Here is a 21,890-nt window from a genome sequence, read left to right as displayed (position 1 = left end):
CCATGAACCGGGGACAGCCCACCCGGTCCAATCACACACACACCCCCATCCCGCAAATCAGGGAAAGCCCACTTGTGTGAACTGGATAAGGCCCACCTGGGTTCAGTCACACATCCCCCCACAAAACAGAGACAGCCCACCTGGGTCCAACCCCACACCCCATGAACTGGGGAAAGCCCACCTAGGTCTAATCACTCATTCACCCCCACACACACACACACCCCATCTCACTCACCCACAAACTTGAGCAAATCGGGGAAAGCCCTCCCAAATCCAATCTCTCTCTCTCTCACACACACACACACACCCACCCACCCACCCCCGTGAACTGGGAAAGCCCACTCAGGTCTAATCACGCACTTTCAAGGCCGGGCACCCTCGGTCCCAGGCACTGCCCCCACTCCAGGAATGAGGTCTGAAGGAAGCGCAGACAACTCTGTGCGACTCACTCACGGGCACAGACGGCACCACTGAAGGAGCCCCAACAGCATGATGTCAACGCAGAAACGAGAGACGGCAACAAGGGGAAACGAGACCTTCTTCAAAACCCTGTGTGCTGTGATGAGTGGTGGACCATCCCCTGGGAGCGCAGACACTGTCCAGGTCCTCACTCTGCAGACACCGCACTTTTCACAAGGGGTGCTGGCACCCTGTATGCCTGGGTCACTGTCCCAACACATCTGTGTCCCACTGTAGCAATTCCCACAGCCTTTCAAAGCTTCCTCGGAATACCACTGAACATAACAGCCTCTGTTAACTTTTACACGCTCTGGGAAGTCAGTCTGTGTGACTCACTTTATCACGTCTGCATTCTTGCGCGGCCTCAGGCTGGACCTCCGACAGTCCCAGGAAGGTAAGTCACCACGGCCTGCTTCCCGGTCCTGTCACAGTCCGACCCCACAGGGACAACCCCGTGAGCAGGCCAGGCGCACTCAGGGGAGAGCTGGAAACATGGTCCCCAGGCCCAACCGCAGCCCTGCATACCAAGCACCAGGGCCCAAATCCTGGGCCTCAAGCGTGGCTGCACATTACAGACACCAACCCGAGACAGTTAAGTAACCGACGCTTAGATCAGGTGGACCCGGCATCAGGATTTAAAAAGTTCCTGCTGGTTCTAAGGACTCTCTACTTGAGAGCTATCAGCTGTGAACTGGGGCCATCAGATCTGGGCCCCTTAACCTACAGCCCAAACCTAAGAATGGTTTTTGCATTTTCAAAGGCTGAGGGGCAGAAAATCAAAGATAAAATATGAATCTACAACACGAGAAAAAACTGAACCACGACTGATCTTAAACACGCGGCCACAGCATCTTGTATCAACGCCTGTTCTCGCCCCAGTGAGCCTGTGCAAACCATGCACACATGCACTACGTAACAGATGCAGCAGACACAGGAACTCATGCTCTCCAGTGCCTGTCGGGTTTTTAAAGGTCGGCCTGGTGGTCTAGTGGTTACTGGCGCACGGCCACTGGATGGCAGGCCCCTGGCGTCCGCCAGCTGCTCTGTGGTAGCCGTGTCATCTCCTTGGAAGTGCATGTAATATAAACCATGTGCCTTACACTGACCACTGCAGCTACTAGAGAATCAGCAAGGTCAAGGCCAGCCTCCGCACACCAGGCTTGGGAGACCGTTTCAGAGTGTGCCCTTTCCTCCCCTCTGGGACTGTGTCGGAGACGTGGTGAGTGAAAGCTGGCTGTCTGCACGGCCATCTCCACCTGCCTAGTCATGTCAGAAACTGCAGAACCACGTCTGCCAGCCTCTTCTCTGAGGCCAGACCAGCAGACACCCGCTTCTGTCCCCTGTGCACTGCTATGCCCTGCCTGTCCACCCTCAGAAGGCCCAGACATCCTACTGCTAAGACGTGCTGACAGAATCCACAGCTGCTCCCCCAGAGGCTGCAGTGCCCCCCACCCCGCCATCCACACTCCTATGGAGCGGACGGCTCTGTCCACCTCCACAGCACACGCATGCTGGTGGACAGGTCACTGTCTCGGTGCTGACCTGCACCCCATCCACACTCCTGGAGAGCAGACGGCTCTGTCCATCTCCACAGCACGTGCATGTTGGTGGACAGGTCACTATCTCGGTGCTGACCAACACCACCCCTCCACACTCCTGGAGAGCGGGCGGCTCTGTCTGACTCCACAGCACATGCATGTTGGTGGACAGGTCATGGTCTCGGTGCTGACCAACACCACCCCTCCACACTCCTGGAGAGCGGGCGGCTCTGTCTGACTCCACAGCACATGCATGCTGGTGGACAGGTCACTGTCTCGTGCTGACCTGCACCCCCAAGCCACCACCCTGAAACACCAGTGTCACAGCAGCATGCTCCTGGGGGAGTTCCAGGCAGCTTGCTGGTAACTGAGTGAGAGATCACTCAGCTCTGATTCACTCCACTCCCTTCGTCACTCTCAGCACCCTGTCCCCCCAGCAGGCTCCACAGCCACACGCCGAGAAACAGCTTCTCCGGCACCAGGCCAGCTGAGGAGTTACGGCACTCGTTCACTCATCCGGCCACATGTCAACAGTGTACCATGCTACAAAACCACCAAAAAACACCAGCTTGGGGGGGGGGGGTGGAGGAGAGGCCCCCGTGGGCCATGTACCCAACAAGGTCACTCCTTCTGAATTTGAATTGTGCACCTGCACTCGGACACTGACATTCTGTTCGTCGCCATGCCTGTGAGAAGCGTGGCAGGACATGCAGAGGGCAGTGAGTGCACCTGAGGCCTCAGGACACAGCCCGGGCCCCCCCCCCCCCGCCCCCCGCTCGCTCGGCCACGGAAGCAGCGGTCTCTGCACCGACCAGTCTGCGCCTGCTCACTCCGCTGCGAAGGGACCCTCTGAGATCAACGGGGTGATCTCTGCTCAGTGTCCACTCTTCAGGAACCTGCTTTTCTTTCCTCTTTTCAAACCAGGATGTGGAACCATTGAAAAACACATGGTTGGCTGAGAGGGTAGTGTCTCCAGGCCCTGCTTCCAGAATGTAGGAGGATGTGGGCAAGGTTCACGTCTAAGGTCAGCTGGACATTCAGAGGGGAATCACTCATGATGCAGGACGCTGGGCTGAGTGCCTCAGAGCCAGCTTCAAGCCGGCGCAGCTCCTCCACCAGGTGGCAGCACCTCCCAGGTCTCCCAGCGCTTGGATGTAGGTAGGTGAGCAGGTGAACCGCATTAACACCCACGTGACACCTGTCAAACTGCAGACCTTCCAGGCCTCCGCTCTTTAACATCCAGCTCATCCACTGTAATGACGTACGTACTTCACTTTGCTCACTTCCTCAGTGCTGTGGCCACTGTCTCCTGGGTGCAAGGGCAAAGTTTCTGCGGGGTCACCATCTAGGAGGCACGCACCTTCCATTTTACAAACTACTGTCAAATTTCTCTCAAAAGCAGGTCTAGTGCACAAGCCCCCGCCCCGGCAGCACTGTGTATGGAGTCCCGTCACTGCTCAGGCCCTCCCGTTATCTGAGGTGCGACACTGTGAACCGCTGCCCAGCTCGGACTCCCACCTGCAGCTCCCAGGTGACCGGGGAGGGCGGCGGCATCTCCTGCGGGCAGCATCTCCTGCGGGCCTCCCAGCGCCCGGGTGCTGAGCTGAGAAGCGCAGCTGTCCCAGTGTCTGAGCTCTGTGCAGATGATTCGTCCTTCCCTCTGCTCAGGGTCAAGCACACAGCAGCTCCTTCACCCGCACGTGAGCTGGTTCACCGGACAAGTTCTCCCCTCTGCCCGGCTGCTGACGGAGGCCTTCACCAGCGGCCCAGGGTCCTCACCTGAGCCCTTGAGTCAGCTCAGGGTGGCCAGCTGGGAGCCATTTTAAAAGCACGGCTTCACGTCCGGTGGGCAAGTCCTCCGCTGAGCTGCTCTTCCTATGAGCCTTTCTCCAAAAGGCCCTCACGGCTGTGGGCTCAGAACGGCCTCCGAGCCGAGCCCCAGCGTGTTCTCATACCTCTGCAGCCCGAGGCTGTGTACCCCCATGGAGCTGCTGGGGGATTCGAACCCTCACAGAGGTGTCATCGTTAGGTCAGGAATGCAACTGCTGCTTATCAAGCTAAAAAAAAATTAATGCTGCGATTTTGATTAAATTGTACTCAATTTACAGATTATGTTAGTGAGAAATACCTCACCAAAATACTGAATTTTTCCTTCATATGAAAACATCATCTCCAAGTCTGCTTAACCAATTTTTTTTCCAAAATCATACACGTTTCATTGTATTTGTTTTAGTACCGTATGTTTTTGTTGCTATCATGAAAGCATTTTTGAAACGACATCATTTCCTTTTTGTGGCTGTTTTTAGATGTCAATTCATTCATTTTAAAGATTGTCTATAAATTGTTGTTTTCTACCCATATAACCATTCCTGAATGGAGAGAACCCACATTTCCTTCTTCATTTTAAACCATACAGAGTTCTGCTTTGTTCGCACAACCGCAGCGTGATCCAGGTACGAGTTTCTCATGAACACTATTAGGAGCCCTGGATTCACATGCTTCTCACTGTCAGCCACACAGTAAAACGTCTTTGCATAACCAATAAAGAACAAACAGGAATTCTGCCGGTATTCCTTACTTTCAGCCAGGATTCATCTGACATCAGCAATGATATCCCTGGTGCCACGGCCTCTTCTAAATCCTGCTTGAAATTTCTGGCAGTTCCCATCTAGTAACTGTTCTATCCGTTTTTAAATGATTGCTAACAGTATCTTGCTTGCATGTGAAATTAATGATATTGTTCCATCATTTCCACATTCTATTGGATCACCTTTCTTGCGAATGGGAGAAAATAGGGACTTTTTCCAAATCCTCTGGCCAGACAACCGTCATCCAAGCTTCCTGGCATGGACTGATGAGCACATCCAACGCTGCGTCTGTTAACGGAAACAAGTCAGTTGGTATCCTAGTGATTCCGGGAGCCTTATTTTTTGCCAATGCCTTCAATGCAGTTTCCACTTCCTCCTTCATTATCATTATTCATATGGGTTTTTGCCAAAACTTTTCAGTGTCGTTTATTGGTACAGTGATTCTGTGTATTGTCTCCCCCCCGCCCCAACTCCTTCTGACACTGTCTAGGTCATTCAGTATACTGTACGTAGCTTCTTTCAATAATGCAACTCAAGACTGCCATGTTTTTCAGTTCTCTCAGCTTGAGAAATGCAGAGCGAGTTCTTCCCTTTTTATCCTCCAACTCCAGCTCCCTGCACATATCGTTAGAATACTTTTTTTGTCCTCTCAAGCTGCCCCTTGAAAATCTTCTGTTCAGCTCTTTACTTCAGCATGTTTTCCCTTTCTCTGGGCTTCTTATGCTCCAGAGTAGTTTTTAGAGTCTCTTCTGACATGCATTTCAGGTTTTTTCCTTTCTCCTGTGTTTGTAATGACCTTTTGCTTTCTTCATGGATGATATTCTTGATATCATTCCAAAACTCATCCAGTCTTGGGTCACTGGTGGTCAGTGCCTCAAATTTATTCCTAAAATGACCTTGAAATTCAGATAGAATTGATTCAAGATCCTATCTTGGTTCCTGTGGACGTATTATCATTTTCCTCGGCCTCAATTTGAGTAATCTGATGATCTGTACCTGGCCTAGTTTTGACTGATGTTTAGCTTCTCCAACGATTTCTTCCACAATATAGTAAATCTGATTCCTATGCAGCCTTCAAGGGAAATCCATGTGTACAGTCGTTGTTTTTGTCTTTAAAAAAAGGTATTTACAATGAATAAGTCATTGTAAAAACAATATTCAATCATTCTATTTTCAGCCTCGTTTCTATCATCAAACCCACATCTGCCAACCACTTTTCTTTCTTCACTGTTCCCAACTTTTGCATTCCACTCACCAATTATCATTAATGCATCTTGACTGCATGTTCAGGTAATTCTGGACTGCAGTATTTGGTAAAAATTCTCAATTTCTTCCTCTTTGGCTCTAAATGTAAAAGTGTACATTTGAATAACAGTCGTTTATAATGGATCTTTCTTGTACGCACACTCAATCTGTCTGCTGGGCAAATCATTTGAGAAGCCGGACTCTATGAAGAGAAATATGCCATCAGGAGGGAGACTCATCAATAACCTGCATTATGCAGATGACACAACCTTACTTGCTGAAAGTGAGAAGGACTTGAAGTACTTGTTGCAGAAGATCAAGGAACGCAGCCTTCGGTATGGATTGCATCTCAATGTCAAGAAAACAAAAGACTCTTTCTTCTGAACTCATAGGCACCATCATGATGGATGGAGAAGAGATTGAAACGGTCAACAATTCATCTTACTTGGCTCCACAATTAACACCCTTAGTGCCAGCCATCAGGAAAAAGGCGATGCACTGCACTAAGTGTGCAGTAAGGGACCTCTCCAAATTACTGAAGAATAATGATGTCAGTTTGAGGACAAAGGTGGGTCTGATGCAGACCATAGTCTTTCCAGTCACTTGCTATGCATCTGAGAGCTGGACAGTGAACAAGGATGACAGAAGAAGAATTGATGCCTCTGAGCTGTGGTGCTGGAAAAGAGCACTGAGCATTCCATGGACGGCCAAGAAAACAAATAGGTATGTCTTGGAGAGGGTGCAGCCAGAGTGCTCTTTGGAGGCAAGAATGATGAGGCTTCACCTCACATACTTTGGACATAGTGCTACAAGAGGCTGGCTATTCCTTGGAGAGGGACACAGTGTTGAGAAGGGTGGAGGGTCAGCAAAGGAGAGGAAGACCCTCAGCCAGGTGGACTGACACGGTGACTGCTGCCGTGGGCTCTAGAGTGTTGGGATGTGTAAAGACAGCACATGACAGGACAGGGTTCAGATCTTTTCTTCACAGGGTCGCTCTAAGTTGTATTTGATTTGCCAGCACCCAACAACCACCACCATTCCTGAAGATGACAGCTTGATCTCTTCCTCTGCAATTACGCTTTGTTTTACTGTGCATGGCAGATACTGGTATGTTTAAGATAAATGATGACGGAAGAGCCTGTCTAAAACATTTTCAAGTTCATGACCAAGTCTTAGCAAGAAGTATACTTGTAACTTTCTAATAGTTATCCTTCAACAGATTAAGGAAATAATTTACTCTTAATTTGCTAGCTATTATTTATCACTAACAAACAGTGTGAATTTCAGCAACTACATTTTTCTCCGTTTACTGGGTCATCAATCTGCCACGGGCGTGAGTCCTCAGCAGACTGCCCGACGTTAGCTCACGGCAGCATTCCTGCAAAAGCTCCACAGTGCTTCTGGAAGGCCCTCGAGGCCGGAAGACACTGTGTGCAAAGGGTTCCCCGTGACCTGGCAGCCACATGGTCATGTGCCTACTGGGGTTCCTCACAGTGCCCGGTGCTGGCTGTGCCGCCACCAACAGGTGCTGGGCAATACTAGAAAAACATTTGGAAAAGCAACAGTGTTTTTAACTAGCACTTTTAATTGCTGTATGGATTTAGACTTCAGGATAGAAAATCCTCAAGAAAGTACAATAAAAGTACCCAGTAAGGCCCAGACTAACCCACATACTTCAAGTAACAGTCAAACGACAAAAAATGGGAAGTCTGCAGTCCTTTACGAGGAACGGGGACTTTACTATGTAGTAACAGACTGCAAACTTCATGAAAACTGTTGAGAAAAGAATTTGTATGTTCTCAATAAGCCTTGTCATTTTCAGTATTATGGCAATAAACAAACCCTCAAACACCTAATGGTAGTAAATTATGTCATTAATCTTGTTGCTGCTCAGGGCCTTGGAGTTGGTTCTAAATTTAACAGAACAGAACACGCCCTGATGTGTGCTGTCCTCCACCACAGCTGCGCCTGAGCCCCTTGTCACAAACACCGGTAGGTACATTTGTTCTTACTGTGTCCTCAAAAAATCCAAGTTATAACTCTAAACTCTAAACGTGTGTTTGCTGGGCTGACGAGGCGTGTTAGTGCAGGCTGGGTCTGAAACGCCTCTCTGGCCTGCGGAAGAGCGGCCTGCACCAACGACCAGGCGAAAAGCAGAGCTGGGGGCAGAGACCCTCTATCACACGCCATCTCCCAAGCAAACCAACCAGCTGAAAAGAGACTGGGCCCTTCCTCCCCAAACTAACTGAGAATGTTCTGCTAGAGGTCTGAACTCAGACTACCAGCCTCCTAAACAGTGGTAACGTGGATTTCTGTTTGTCATCACTGTGACACTTCTGTTACAGGAGCACTAGAAAATTAGGACAATGAGTGGTAGCCCCTGAGTGGTGCAAATCATTAAGCAAAAGACCTGGCAAAACACACCCGCCCAGAGGCACCTTGGAAGTTACAGCCTCGAGAGCTCTACGCTGCACTGCTCCGCGAAGCGCACGGTCGGAGTCAGAACAGATGCCACCTGGCGAGGTTTCTCGTTTCAAACACTGGAGAAGACATCGACTCAAGAATCAGGTGAAACCGCTGAAGACCGACCCCTGAAATCGACTTCCCGCCATCCCCGCTACCTTCCTAGGACATCAGGAGGAACACTTCTGTGACCCACAGTGGAAAAGGCTGCCCCACAGATCCATCTAAGGCTGAGGCGGGCTGGCAGGCGGCTCTGCCATTCCGCTGAGCAGACGTCTGCACGAAGGAACGTGCCTCGCACGCAGAGAGCTCGGAGCACAGTGAGACGAAGCACTCTCATACCCACCTCATCCCTGTGCTTTTGACAGAAGACCAGAAACTGGGACACAGCGTCGCCCTTCCTGCTCCGTGGGGTGCAGCCCGTCGCCTTCTTTCTTCCAGGGGGGGACCCTATTCCTCTTTTGGGGTCCACTTCTGCTATCTTTTGAGGAGTGGTGTCCACGCCCCCAGGAAAGTCGTCCTGGCCTTCAGCAGGGCTCAGCGGCTTGGCGGCTCTCCTCCTCCTCTTGATGGAGACGCTCTCCTCCTTCGGGGACTCCCGGCTGTCAGAAGCCTCCTCGCTGACTCCTGAGGACGCAACCAATTCTCCTGGGGTATCCACAGCAATGCCAGCCTCCCTGGCCACACACGGGTTCAGATGAAGCTGGTCCCCCACGTAGATGAAGGTGAACTTGGCTTTCCGCTCCTCCACAGACATGCCTGCAGCTGCTTTAGCTTGAACAAGACCCATTTCCCACTGGGCCCGCAATTTCCCTGAAATAGGTTTTAACAGCTAAAAAGAAAAACACCATAAGACATCGTGAAATTCACTGCACAAACAGAAAAGTTAAATAACGTTAAAGAAGAATATTTTTAGAATTTCAGATAAATTTAGAAATGAAAAATTTACCCAGAAGAATTTAGAACTTCATTCAATATAGTGTCACTGTTTATTTTAGAGGAGAAATCAATTATGATTACAAGTGTTATCTATGCACATCTAGAGAACAAAAATTATAAAAGCATTTCTTTCTAGGAGTCATTAAATAAAAAGATAATGCATTGTGTTTCTAAAGAAATTTGTCATATTTAGGATCACATACTTGAACAAAAGCAAGCAATTACAAAAAGAAGTCATTATAGTATTTCAATCAGCTATAAATATGATATACAACAAAGGAGAAATGAAAATTTCTATCTACAAGTTCAACTGAATACGAGGAAGAGGCATCACCTTAATCTTCTCGGCCTTCGTGGGAGCCAGTTTGGCACTTTCCTGGCATAACTTCTCAAACTGTCCTTCCCCTTCAAAAGCCACAAGGCTCTTCTCAAATATCCAAGCTCTTTCTGGGGCATCACCAAAGAACTGTACATGATACTGGCGTGCACTCTTTTTCTGACCTAGATTTGAAAAGAAAATGTTAGAACTTGTAAATTAGAGTTTGGGGATGAAATTAGGCAGATCTATTAATAATTACTGATAGGACACTGGGAACTGCTTTGAAGTTGCTTTCCCTAGTGCTGTTTTGAGTTTGTTGACCTCAAATTTAATCTTCCCCTTCTTATTCCTACCATGCCTGAGGCTAAGAAGAGAAAATCAACAGACTCCTTCATGAAAGACACCAATAAAGCTCAGAATCTTCTGGAAAAAGAGAGCAGGTTCAATGGAGCCCTTTATTGCTTCTCAAATGCCAACTTTTTCTTAAAAAGATACAGCACGAATAAAGTAAGAGACAGTATCAGTAGAAGGTGTATTTCAACAGAGAGGGCTGCAGGGATCAACGCCAACGTGCTGGAGTTGGCCGCTGTGGGCCCCGCTCCCGGCACTCAGGTGCCGAAGCCTCAGAGGTGGTGAGGAGAGCACACAGAAGCCACTGAAGCTGCCACTGCTGTGAGACATCAGCAGAAAGGAAGAAGCCACATCCCACAGTGTGGCCTGTGGGGGACCTGCGGGGGGAAGGAGACACTCTTACCCCAAAGCCAGATTCCACTGAGGTCAAGCGTCAGGTTGAAACCAGGCATAACAATTGAAAACGTATCCATTTCAATCCCAGCCCTCAAGGGGGTGGGGGGGGGAGATTAGAGCGTCTCAGCCACTCAGTCTTCTCAGCAAACTGCTGGTGGCAGGAGGTCAAAGGACACTGCCTGCAAACAGAAAGCCTTCAAAGAGTCAACCTTCAGTGAGTCTTCACCTGCTGAAGCTTCTGAACCGGGCATCCAGCCATCAGGTGGATGGTGGCAAAGTGATGGCAGCCAGGTGTCCCCAGCACCTGCACCCAGAAGGCTATGAGGACTGCAGTGCTAACCACCAACCCAGCCCCCAGGGAGCCTCCCCAGCCACCGAAACAGCCGCAGGGCTCAGACACCAGATAAGAAAGAGACAGGCCCCACGCCAACACTAGACGGCCAGAAAACAAGAGGAAGAACAATGAGCCTCATCTTCCTTTTCCCGACAAGAAAGGCAATACAATAGGTTTACACGGTAAATAAAAACAAGCAGCTCGAACTGGGAGAACATGGTGAAAAGAACTGAAAATCCTCCGGGGAGGAGAGGAGAGCGAGCTGTTGCTAACTCTTTCAGCAAAGTCACTTGTGGGTAAGTAGACATATTTTTTGGTTTAAAGATATTTAAGAGACTTTTGTCACTGCTCCCGTTCTTCTGCACCACGCTGGACGACTAAGAGAAGGAGCAATAGCCGGAACCTCCCAGCAGCTAGCTGCGTGGAGGACAGACATGCTACACCGTTCAGTATGGATTACATCTCAGCATCCAGAAAGCCAGGCCTCCCAACTAGAACCACAAACATCTTGCTAAAAGAGAGAAAAGATTCAAGTTGTCAAGGATTTCCTTTCACCTGGATCAACAGCCAACAACCCAAGAAGCAGGAGTCAAGAAATGAAGCAACATACTGCACTAGGCAGGGAACTCTGGTGGCCTAGTGGCAAGAAGCTGCGCTGCAATACTGAAGGCACACAGTTCAAGGCCACAAGCTGCTCCTCGACAGGACGGGCATTCTATTCCCATGCAATCAACTAAAAAACCCGCTGCAGGGTCAGTTCTGACTCGACAGTACACAACAAGGACATTGCATTAGGCAAATCTTGGGCAGAATGTCTCATCAATGTGGAAAGCAAGAAGTCCCTTGATGGTCTATGCTGCCCTGGACACAAGCCATGGGCTTTTAGACCCCCTCATAACTTCAATGAGCTGGACGGCCACAGTGGATTTTGGGACTGTGCGATAAGCAGGGTTTGGTTGTTATACACGGGGCTGCTGTGTGTAGAAGCCAATGCAACAACACACAACAACAGATGCATGGGAAAGCTGGACGGAAAAATGGCTGTCTCTGAACTGGTGGAGGAGAAGAGTACTGAACAACAATGGACTGCCAAAAGAACAACGAAATCTGTTTTGAAAAAAACTGAAGCCAGAAAGTTCATTAGACTGCAAACTGCTGAAAATTTGTCTCACATACTTTCGGCATATTATCAGGATGGCTAGTCCTGGACAAACATCATGTTTGGTAAGAAAGAGGGTCACCAAAAAATAGCAACATTTCCATGAGATGTTTTGTCCGCCCAAGCTGCCCTCTAAAACTGTCTGTTCAGCTCTTTTACTTCGACATGTTTTCCTTCAGATTTCACTTCCCGATGCTCCAGTGAAATCTTTAGAGTCTCTTCAGAAATCCGTTTCAGTTTTTCTTCTCTGTTTTTGTAGTGACCTTTTGCTTTCTTTGTGGATGATATCCTTATCACCTCACAACTCATCTGGTCTTTTATCATTGGTGTTCAATGTCTCAAACCTATTCTTTAAGATGATCATGAAATTCTGATGAAATTGATTCAAGATCATCTCTTGGTTCCTGTGGATTTATTTTCATTTTCTTCAGGCTGAATCTGAACTTCCATATGAGTAACTGATGTTCTGACCCACCGCCTGCCCCTGGCCTACTGCTGACTGCTAATATTGAGCTTCTCCAGCGATTTCTTCCACAAATGTAGTCAATCTGAATACTATGCAGCCCACTGGATGAAATTCATGTGTAAAGTCATCTTTTTTGTCTTTTAGAAAAAATATCTGCAATGAATAAATCATTGTAAATACAAAATTCCGTCATTCTATTTACAGCTTCGTTTCTATCACCAAGCCCATATTTTCCAACTACTGTTCCTTCTTTGTTGTTTCCTACTTTTGCATTCCAGTCACCAATTATCATTAACGCATCCTGATTGCATGTTCAGTCAATTTCAGACTGCAAACTTTGGTAAAAATTCTCCATTTCTTTCTCTTCGGAACTAAATGTAGGAGCATATACTTGAATAATAGTTGTGTTAATGGATCTTCCCTGTATGGGTATAGATATTATCCTATCACTCATTTCAAGACAGAACTTGAAATTGTCTTTTTGACTATGAATGAACACCATTCTTCGTCGGTTTTTCATTTCCTGCATAGTATATCATATGACTATCTGATTCAAAGTGGCCATACTTGGTCCATCACATCTTACTAAAGCCTTGTCGTTGTGGTTGTTGTTATGTGCCATCTAGTCACTTGCGACTCACAGCAACCCAACGTACAAGAGTCCTAAACCCTGCTCTCTCTTGTGCCCACCTCACTGTCTCTGACACACCTACTCCAACTTCCCCAATCACTGAATCAATCCATCTAATCGAGGTTCTTCCTCTCCTGTACTGTCCCTCCCACCTCCCAAACATGATGTCCCTCTCCAAGGACTGGTCCCTTCTTGCAACATGTCCAAAGAATGTCAGACGAAGCTTCATAATCCTTGCCTCCAAGGAATAGCCTGGTTTCACCCTCACTAGGACAAACCTGTTTGTTCTTCTAGCAGTCCATGGTATATTCAACACTCTTCTCCAGCACCACAGCTCAAGGGTAACAATTCTCTTTCTATAATCCCTAGTCATTGTCCAGCTCTCTGACACACAGCACGCAACTGCGAAGACTATGGCCTGGATCAGGTGCACCTTAGTCTCCAGGCTGGCGTCATTGCTCTTCAGTACTCTGGAGAGCTCCCTGACAGGTGACTTTCCCAATGCAATTCATCGCTTGATTTCCTGGCTGCTGGTACCAAGAGTACTGATTGTGTTGCCAAGCAAACTAAAACTGTTAATCTCTTCACCATCCATTATGATGCTGCCAACTGGCCCAGTGGTGAGAATCTTAGTTTCCTTGATGTTACGTTTCAGTCCAGATTTAAGGCTGCTATCCCTGACCTTCTGCAATAAGCATTTCAAGTTGTCCTCAGTATCAGCAAGCAGGGCTGTGTCCTCTGCATAATGCAGGTTGTTGATAAAACTCCCTCGAATCTTGATGCCACATTCCTCCTCATACAGCCCAGCCTCCCAGATGATCTGTTCTACATACAGATTGAAAAGGTCTGGAGACAGAATGCATCCCTAGAGGACACCCTTCCAGATTTTGAACCATGCAGTGTCTCCTTGCTCTGTTCTGACAACTGGTTCAAGTATAGGTTTTGCAAAAGCACAATCAAATGTTCTGTGATTCCCATTCTTCTCAGAGTCAGCCACCATTTATTGTGATCCACACAGTCAAAAGCCTTTGCACAGTTAATGAAACACAGATAGACATTATTCTGGTACTCTCTGCTTTCTGCCAAGATCCATCTAATATTAACTATGCTGAGTATGTCAATATTCATGTGTTCCATTTCATTTTTAACAATATCCAATTATCCAATATTCAAGCTACAAACATTGCATGTACCAATTGTTAAACGATGTTTGTTACTGATTTTCCTCATTTCATCTACTTCCAATGTGGGTTCTACCACTATACTACTATCACTACCCTCTTTGTTTAGTCTTCATAGGGTTTTCAAAAGCCTTTTATTTATAAAGTAGATGGCCCATCCTGCTTCCTAGTCTGTCTTAATCAGGGAGTTCCACCAAAACCCACCCATGATGGGAAACCCTTTTGGAATTTGACTCAGCAGTGGCAAAGATTTCAGTATCACAGCAACCTCAAGTAATCACAGTACAGCAAACTTACAGACAAGTGCTGTACCACTTATAACAATGTGTCATTATAGGCAGTGTTATGATGGATGGAGAGGAGACTGAAACTGTCAACAACTTCATCCTGCTTGGATCCACAATTAACACCCTTGGTACAAGCAGTCAGGAAAGGAGGAGACACATTGCAAAGGGGAAATCGGCAGTTAGGGACCTTTCCAAATTGTTAATGAGTAGTGATGTCAGTTTGAGGACTGAGGTGCATATGATTGAGGTCATGGTCCTTCCGATTACTAGCTGTGCATCCGAGATCGGGATAATGAATAAGAATGACAGAGAAGAATTGATGCCTTAGAGCTGTGGTGTTGGAGAAAAGCACTGAACATTCCATGGACGGCCAAGAAAACGAACAGATGTCTTGGAGAGGGTGCAGCCAAAGTGCTCTTTGGAGGCAAGAATGAAGAGGCCTCACCTCACATACTTTGGACATACTGCTGGGAGTGCAATTCTTTGCAGAGGGACATGATGTTGAGACTGGTGGAGGGTCGGCAAAGGAGAGGAAGACCCTCAACCAGGTGGATGGACACAATGTGCTACAATGGGCTCTTGTGTGTCAGAAGTGTGAGGACAGCGCAGGGCAGGACTGGTCTCAGATCTTTTTTCATAGGGTCGCTGTGCATCGTTCTCAACTCGATGGCACCTAACCACCACCACCACCACGAGATGACCTGACACGGCGTCTACTAACCGGAGCCTGCACGGCAGCTGGGAGGCGGCCAGAGCGGCAGACAGTGTTTCAGGGCAAAAGAGAAAAGCTTTTTTCACGTGCTAAGTGAAAATCAAGCCTAATCCCAAATTTGTAAAATTACTGCATTATCATTTAGTTCTTTTTTTAAAGTTCCCTCTTTAACAAGAAAACATTTCAATTCTTTCTTTCCTATGTAGAAATCAGAAAGCACAGACTTGGTAACAGGTATGAGGCTGGAGAAGGAATGATAGAATTCTGTACAATCAAAGACGTATTCATTGCAAACACCTTTTATAATAAACAGTGACTATCTACCCAGACTTCACCTGATGGTCTGCACAGGAATCAAATCGGAATCATCGGCAGAAGAAATCACTGGAGAAGCTCAGTATCACCTATGAAAACTAGGCCAGGTGCTGACTGCAGAACAGACCATTAACTACTTATTTGCAAGTTCAAACTGAAGCTAAAGAAAATCAAATTCACAGGAACCAGAGCTTGACCTCGAGACTGTTCCACCAGAATTTAAAGGCCATCTCACGAACAGTTTTGAGGCCTTGAGCATTTAATGATCAAAGACCAGAGGAAGTGTGGGAGGATATCAAGAATATCATCCAGGAAGAATGCAAAAAGTCATTCCAGCGAGGAGAAAGAAAAGACAAAGATGGATGTCAGAAGAGACTGAAGACTGCACTAGAACGCAGAGAAGCAAAGCAATGCGAAGAAGTCAAGAAGGAGCTGGAGTCACAAAACCAAAAGGGATGAACTCGTCTGACATTTCTTTCTTTTTTTAGATTTTAATGTAAGTTTATAAAGGATTTCCATTCATTCACTGTTGCGTATTTTCCTCCTTCCCCCCACCCCAGTTCACTTTTTTCTTTGGAAAAAAATTTTTTTCATTGTTATATAGTATTGTCATCGTCCCCCACCCCCACCCGACCCCAGACCACTTTTCTATGCAACTCTTGTCATGCCAATAATACATAACCATATATTCCTTTTATACAGTTCTCTCCCTCATCTGTTTCAATGCCATGTGTATTATTTATCCTCTCTTTTCTTAGTTTTCCCCAAACCTCCTTATCCTGTTCTATAACAGTGGCACCATGCACGATTTGTCTTTTTTGTGACCGAGATATTTCACTCAGCATAATGTCCTCCAGGGTCACCTATTTTGTGTATTTCATGAGTTGTTTTTCAGTGCTGAATAATATTCCATTGTGTGTCTATACAACAGCTTCTCTATCTGTTTGTTTGTTGATGGGCACTTGGGCTGTTTCCAACTCTTTGCTACTGTGAACAAAGCCACAATAAACATGGGCTAATTAACTGCTTGGGTGGCAGTTCTGGTTTCTTCAGGGTATATTCCCAGTAGTGGAATTGCTGGGTCAAATGGTATTTTTATTTCCAACTTTTTGAGAAAGCGCCATACCGCCTTCCACAGGGGTTGCACCATTTTACACTCCCACCAACAGTGAATAAGGGTTCCAGTTTCTCCACAATCTCGCCAGCATTTGTTGTTTGCTATTCCGTTAAATTTTGCTATTCTTACTGGTGTGAGATAATACCTCATAGTTGTTTTGATTTGCATGTCTCTTAGAGCTAGGGAGTTTGAACATTTCTTCATGTTTTTGTTTGCCATCTGAATGTCTTTGGTGAAGTGTCTGTTCACATGCTGTGCCCATTTTGCAATTGGCTTGTTTATCTTGTTGTGGCATTCCAGTATTCTATGAATTCCATTATCAGACATGTCTTTACCAAATATTTTTTCCCAGTCTGTGGCTTCCCTTTTTACCCTGTTGGAGAAGTTTTTTGATGTGCACAGGGATTTGATTCTTAGAAGGTCCCATTCATCTATTTTATTCTCTCCCACTTGTTAGGTTTTTCAGAACGCTCGGAAGACTATTCAAGTTGTAGATAAAAATACGGAATGTTTCACAAATTTGCATGCCATCCTTGCGCAGGGGCCATGCTAATCTTCTCTGTATCGTTTCGATTTTAGTTTATGTGCTGCTGAAGTGAGCGTGCTCAGCATTCCTTAACCTGAAGAAACTGAAGAACAAATTCCAGTCTCAAGTTGCCATACTTAAGGATGCTGAGGGTAGAATGCTGAATGACCCAGGCAGCCTCAAAAGATGGAAGTAGTACACAGAGGCATTATACCAAAAAGAACTGGCTGACAAAGAATTTCATCAAACAACATGGTGATCGAAGGTTTAAGCTGCTCTGAAGAAACTGCCAAAAAACAAGGCCCAAGGAAATGATGGAATATCAACTGATATGTTTCAGCAAAGAGATGCTTCCCTGGACATGCTCACCAGGTTATGCCAAGAAATCTGGAGGATAACTACCTGGCCAACTGACTGGTAATGATCTGTATTTATTCCCATACCAATAAAAGGTGAGCCAACAGTGTGGAAATCATAGAACAATATCACTAATATCACATGCAAGCGAGATTCTGCTGAATATCCAAAAATGACTGGAACAGTGGGTCAGCAGAGAATTGCCAAATGTGCAGGCTGGGTTTAGAAGATACCACGCCACTGAGAATGTCACAGCCCATGTTAGACGGATTTTAGCCAAAGGGATAGAGTATCAGAGGAATGTCTGTGTTTCATTGACTACGCAATGGTACTTGATTGTGTGGATCACAACAAACTGTGGCTAACCTTAAGAAGAATGGGGATCCCAGGATAACTGCTCATGTGAAACCTATACTTGAACCAAGAAAGAGCAGTCAGAACAGAGCAGGAAAATAATGCATGGTTCAGGATCAGGACAGGTGTGCATGAGGGATGCATCCTATGTCCATACCTTTTCAATCTGTATGCAGAACAGATCATTCAGGAGGCTGGACTTTACGAGGAGGAATGTGGTATCAGAACTGGAGGAAGATTCATCAACAAACTGCATTATGCAGATGACACAACCTTGCTTGCTGAAACTGAGGACATGAGGTGTTTGCTGAAGAAGGTCAAGGGCGTTAGTCTTCAATATGCATTGAAGTTCAACACCAAGAAAACAAAGATTCTCATCACTGGGCCAACTGGCAGCTTCATATTAGATGGAGAAGAGACTGAGATTGTTAGTAACTTCAGCTTGCTTGATTCCACCAATCAACACTCTTGGCACCAGCAGTCAAGAAATCAAAAGAAGAATTGCATAGAGAAAGTCTGCTGTCAGGGACCTCCCTAGAGCACTGAAGAGCAACAAAGTCAGTTTGAAGATTAAGGTGTACCTGATCCAGGACATTGTCTTTGCAATTATTTGCTATGCATCTGAGAGCTGGACAATAACTAAAGATGACAGAAGAAGGATCAATGCCTTTGAGCTGTGATGCTTACAAACAAGTCTGCCCTAGAGAGGGTGAAACCAGGCTGCTCCCTGAAGACAAGGATTCTCAAGCTCTGTTTCACATACTTTGGGCACACGGACAGAGGAGACCAGATCTTGGAGAAGGACATCATGCTTGAGATGGTGGAGCGACAGTGCAGGAGAGGAAGACCCTAGATGAGCTGGTTTGACACAGTAACTGGGATAAGGGGGATAGGAGTGTCAGAGATAATGACATTAGCTCAGGAAAGGGAGGGTCTGATGTACATAGGGTCACTATGAGTCACAGGCAACTAAATGGCACATAACGACCTGTAGAAATCTAGTAACAAGATAACTCAATTTTTATTAGTATCTCCTATTTTTTATAGGTTTCTTTAATCCGTAAGAATTTTATTTTGGTACAAGTTTAGAGAACCAAATTATTGAGATAACTGTACCATATAATTTACCAACTGTCCCAGGACCATTTATTTGTTTTCTTTCAATGTGGTATTTGTGTGTGTTTGAGGTGGGTTCAAGTTTACAGAGCGAAGTGGTCTTTCACTCAACAATTCACACCCTTTTTTCACAGACTCTGTTAACAGCACTTCCCCACCTCCTCCCTACATATCTATTCCCATTTATCCTTCTTCCTACGGGGGCTTCCTGCTTCCGGAGCTTTGTCCTAACTGCATACGGCTGACTCCTCTGAGCAGTGCGTCTCGGGTGCTCTTATTCCCCACTGTTCACCTTATAAAACAAACGCAAGCAGCTTCTGGACTTGAGTCACCTGGGCTCGGTGCTCCTCTGCTGGGTGTCTGAAGCTGTGACCTCAGCAGGAACAGACTGCTCACCCTTCTCCCAGGGAGCCGCCCGGACTCAAACCAGCGGAGCTTGCGGGCTGTGACGCAGCAGCGCAGGGACAGCACACGGCCCAGTTAGCACGGCGCCCACTTCACCCTCACCGACCCGTCGTGAGGCTCAAGAGTGAGTGTGAGTGACAGCTCCATTCAGAAGTCGTTCTTTCTTCTCGCTGCTTCTGAGGGTCATGAGTCATGACCTCGACGAGAACGCCTTCACCTCCCTCCCTCACACCCCTTCCCAACTCATCCTCGACTCTACACCAGCCCTGCCACCTTCCTTCCTCGTCGCCTCCCACGCCCTTGTCTCTCTGGGCCAGGCTGACCCAGACCTTCTCTCTAGATTCTACAGGGTATGTGGGTGAACTGGTCGGCACGCGTGCAGAATGGACCCCACCAGGAGCCAAGGCTGCCCGAGAGCGTCCAGAAACCACTAGGATGGAGATGTGGTCCCATGGTAGCACCTCCACCCCCACGGCCCCAAGACCACAAGACTCAGATGCTGCCTTGCCCCCCGCCCCCCGGCTGAGCACATGGAAGGGATCACATCACAATGGGGCGCTGTGGACAGAGTAAGAGAGAACCGGGGAACACAGCTCAGAAGTCACGGACAGCCAGGCTGAGTGGTCTGGTGGAAGCTCCGAGACGTGGCCCGCAGACATCAGCACTCTGAGAGCCTGGATCCAAACTCACTCCTGTGACTCAGCCCCCCAAACAAGGCAAGTCCACACAACAGTGCCAGGAAGGGACTCGGCCTCAGAACAACCAACCACACGAGGTCAGAAGGGCAGCATCTGCCCAGGGAGAAAGTGCGGAGCACATGGAAGGATGATCAGAGACGCCACAGGGGGAGGAGTGAAGGGGGAGCACTGCCACCTAAGGGGCCTGGACCCCACGCCACCCAGACAGACGCGCACAGCCGGCTGAGAGAAAAATCAGCATCTCGAGCAGGTCTGGTGGCCGGGCGGCAAGAAGCTGCACTGCTGTCCCAGAGCACGCAGTCCAAGGCTGCTCCGTGGGACAAGGATGGGCAGTCTCCTCCCATGCGATTTACTGCCTCTGAAGACCTGCTAGAAGGTCACCGATGGGTCGGTTCCGTCATCAGCACACAATGACTTGCTTTGTAATCATTCATTCAAATCCCAAGGAAAAGGTTAATTAGTGACTGAAGGAGTAAAGTTGTGTGGGTAGAAAGAAAATGGTCCAGATGTTACGGCAGTTACAGAAGCAGGAGTCAGGCACAGGCCACCGTGACAGGGACCTGTGACCACAGGGATCTAAGGAATGAGGGAGAAGTGTCCCCTGCCCGATTCCTCGGAGGGGGCACATCCACCATCAGAAGTGAGAGGTCCCAGCACACATCTCAGTAACGAACAGAACAGGAAACACAAAGGACCCAAGAGGAAAGAGGCTCTAACATCCTCTTAACAGAACCCGAAGCAGAGAAAGCCAGGTGACCTGTCACATTTTCAGAAAGACTGGGATTGTAAACTGAAACAATGTGATTAATTCTTAAGATTCCTTACCACCAGATTTTGTTTCTGGGATCGTAAACTGAAACAATGCGATTAATTCTTAAGATGCCTTACCACCAGATTTTGTTTCTAATCTCAATAAATTAATGTATGAAAAAAATTAAAAAAATAAATAAAATAAATTAATGTATGAAAATCTATTCAGAAGACTATTTAGAAATGTTACTTATTTTGTTGCCAGGACTTGTGAACTATCAGAATGTCTGTCTGTATTGATATAGATGAGACAAAGAAACACCACTTTTTTGCTGAAGTTATAAAGCAGACCATAAGGGCACCAGTAAACACCCTTAACCCTCACAACCAAATAGTAAACACCCTTAACCCTCTCAGGCAGACAACAGACAAGCCTGCAAGGTGAACAACAGCACTCCTTAGAGCAACCGCCCAGGATCAAAGGGCAGCATTTATCCAGGGACAAGCCCAGGAGACGGGAAGAGACAGAAAGGAAGATGAAGAGAAATGGAAACACAGGGATGAGCGCGCCAATGCGGGGACTGTAGTCAATGGCCTGGTCAGAACGTGTCTGAACTGCTGAATGTAAGTCCATTTGCTCTATAAGCTTTCACCCAAGCCACAATAAAAAGTGAAGAGAGTCCTGGCAAAATTGGATTTTGCACATTTTTAGTTGAGTGGCAGGACAGAGCTGTGTTTCACAGACGCACTGTCCTAGCGCTGTGCAGCTGCAGGCCAGTTTGTGTGCAGCCCCAGTATCAATTCCGAGGGCCACGCCTGTCAGGGGCTCACAGTCACGTCCATTTAAGCTGACTCTCACTGCCCTGGCTGAACCCCCAACACTGGGTCTCTGAAGCGGTAAATAAATCCCAAAGCAGGAAAGTGCCCGTCTCTCTCCTGGAGGCACTGGGGGCTTTGAACCACCAGAGACGGTGCGGTTGCTGGGTCAGCGCCCAACTCCTTCTAGGCTAGGCTGCAGCAGAGCTCCCCCACCCCAGTGTGCTGCTAACTGAAGAGAGGCGAGAGAAAAGCCCAGCCTGACACAGAATGCGACAAGAACCACCTCCACAGTCGAAAACCACGCTGAGCCGGACAGGGTTCCAGAGCCCAAGGCTACAGGTGGTGGCTGCAGAATGCTCCCTCTT

General features: G+C 47.4%; 1 protein-coding gene across 1 annotated transcript in view; it reads right to left on the bottom strand.

Annotated features, from left to right (window-relative positions):
- The window catches only part of WHSC1 (Wolf-Hirschhorn syndrome candidate 1), a 51,579-nt gene that overhangs the window by 16,262 nt on the left and 13,427 nt on the right, over positions 1-21,890 (bottom strand). The window contains exons 3-4 of the mRNA XM_006893603.1: positions 9,567-9,733; positions 8,640-9,125 (exon numbers count right to left, since the gene is read on the bottom strand). Of these exons, the coding sequence (XP_006893665.1) occupies positions 8,640-9,125; positions 9,567-9,733 (653 nt within the window). The remainder of the gene's footprint in view (positions 1-8,639; positions 9,126-9,566; positions 9,734-21,890) is intronic.

This window comes from Elephantulus edwardii, unplaced genomic scaffold (assembly GCF_000299155.1).
Source record: "Elephantulus edwardii isolate Elephantulus edwardi_28Jun2011 unplaced genomic scaffold, EleEdw1.0 scaffold00129, whole genome shotgun sequence".
Lineage (NCBI taxonomy): Eukaryota > Metazoa > Chordata > Mammalia > Macroscelidea > Macroscelididae > Elephantulus > Elephantulus edwardii.
The sequence above is the reverse complement of the archived record's forward strand: the minus strand, read 5'-3'. Positions and strand labels throughout refer to the sequence as shown.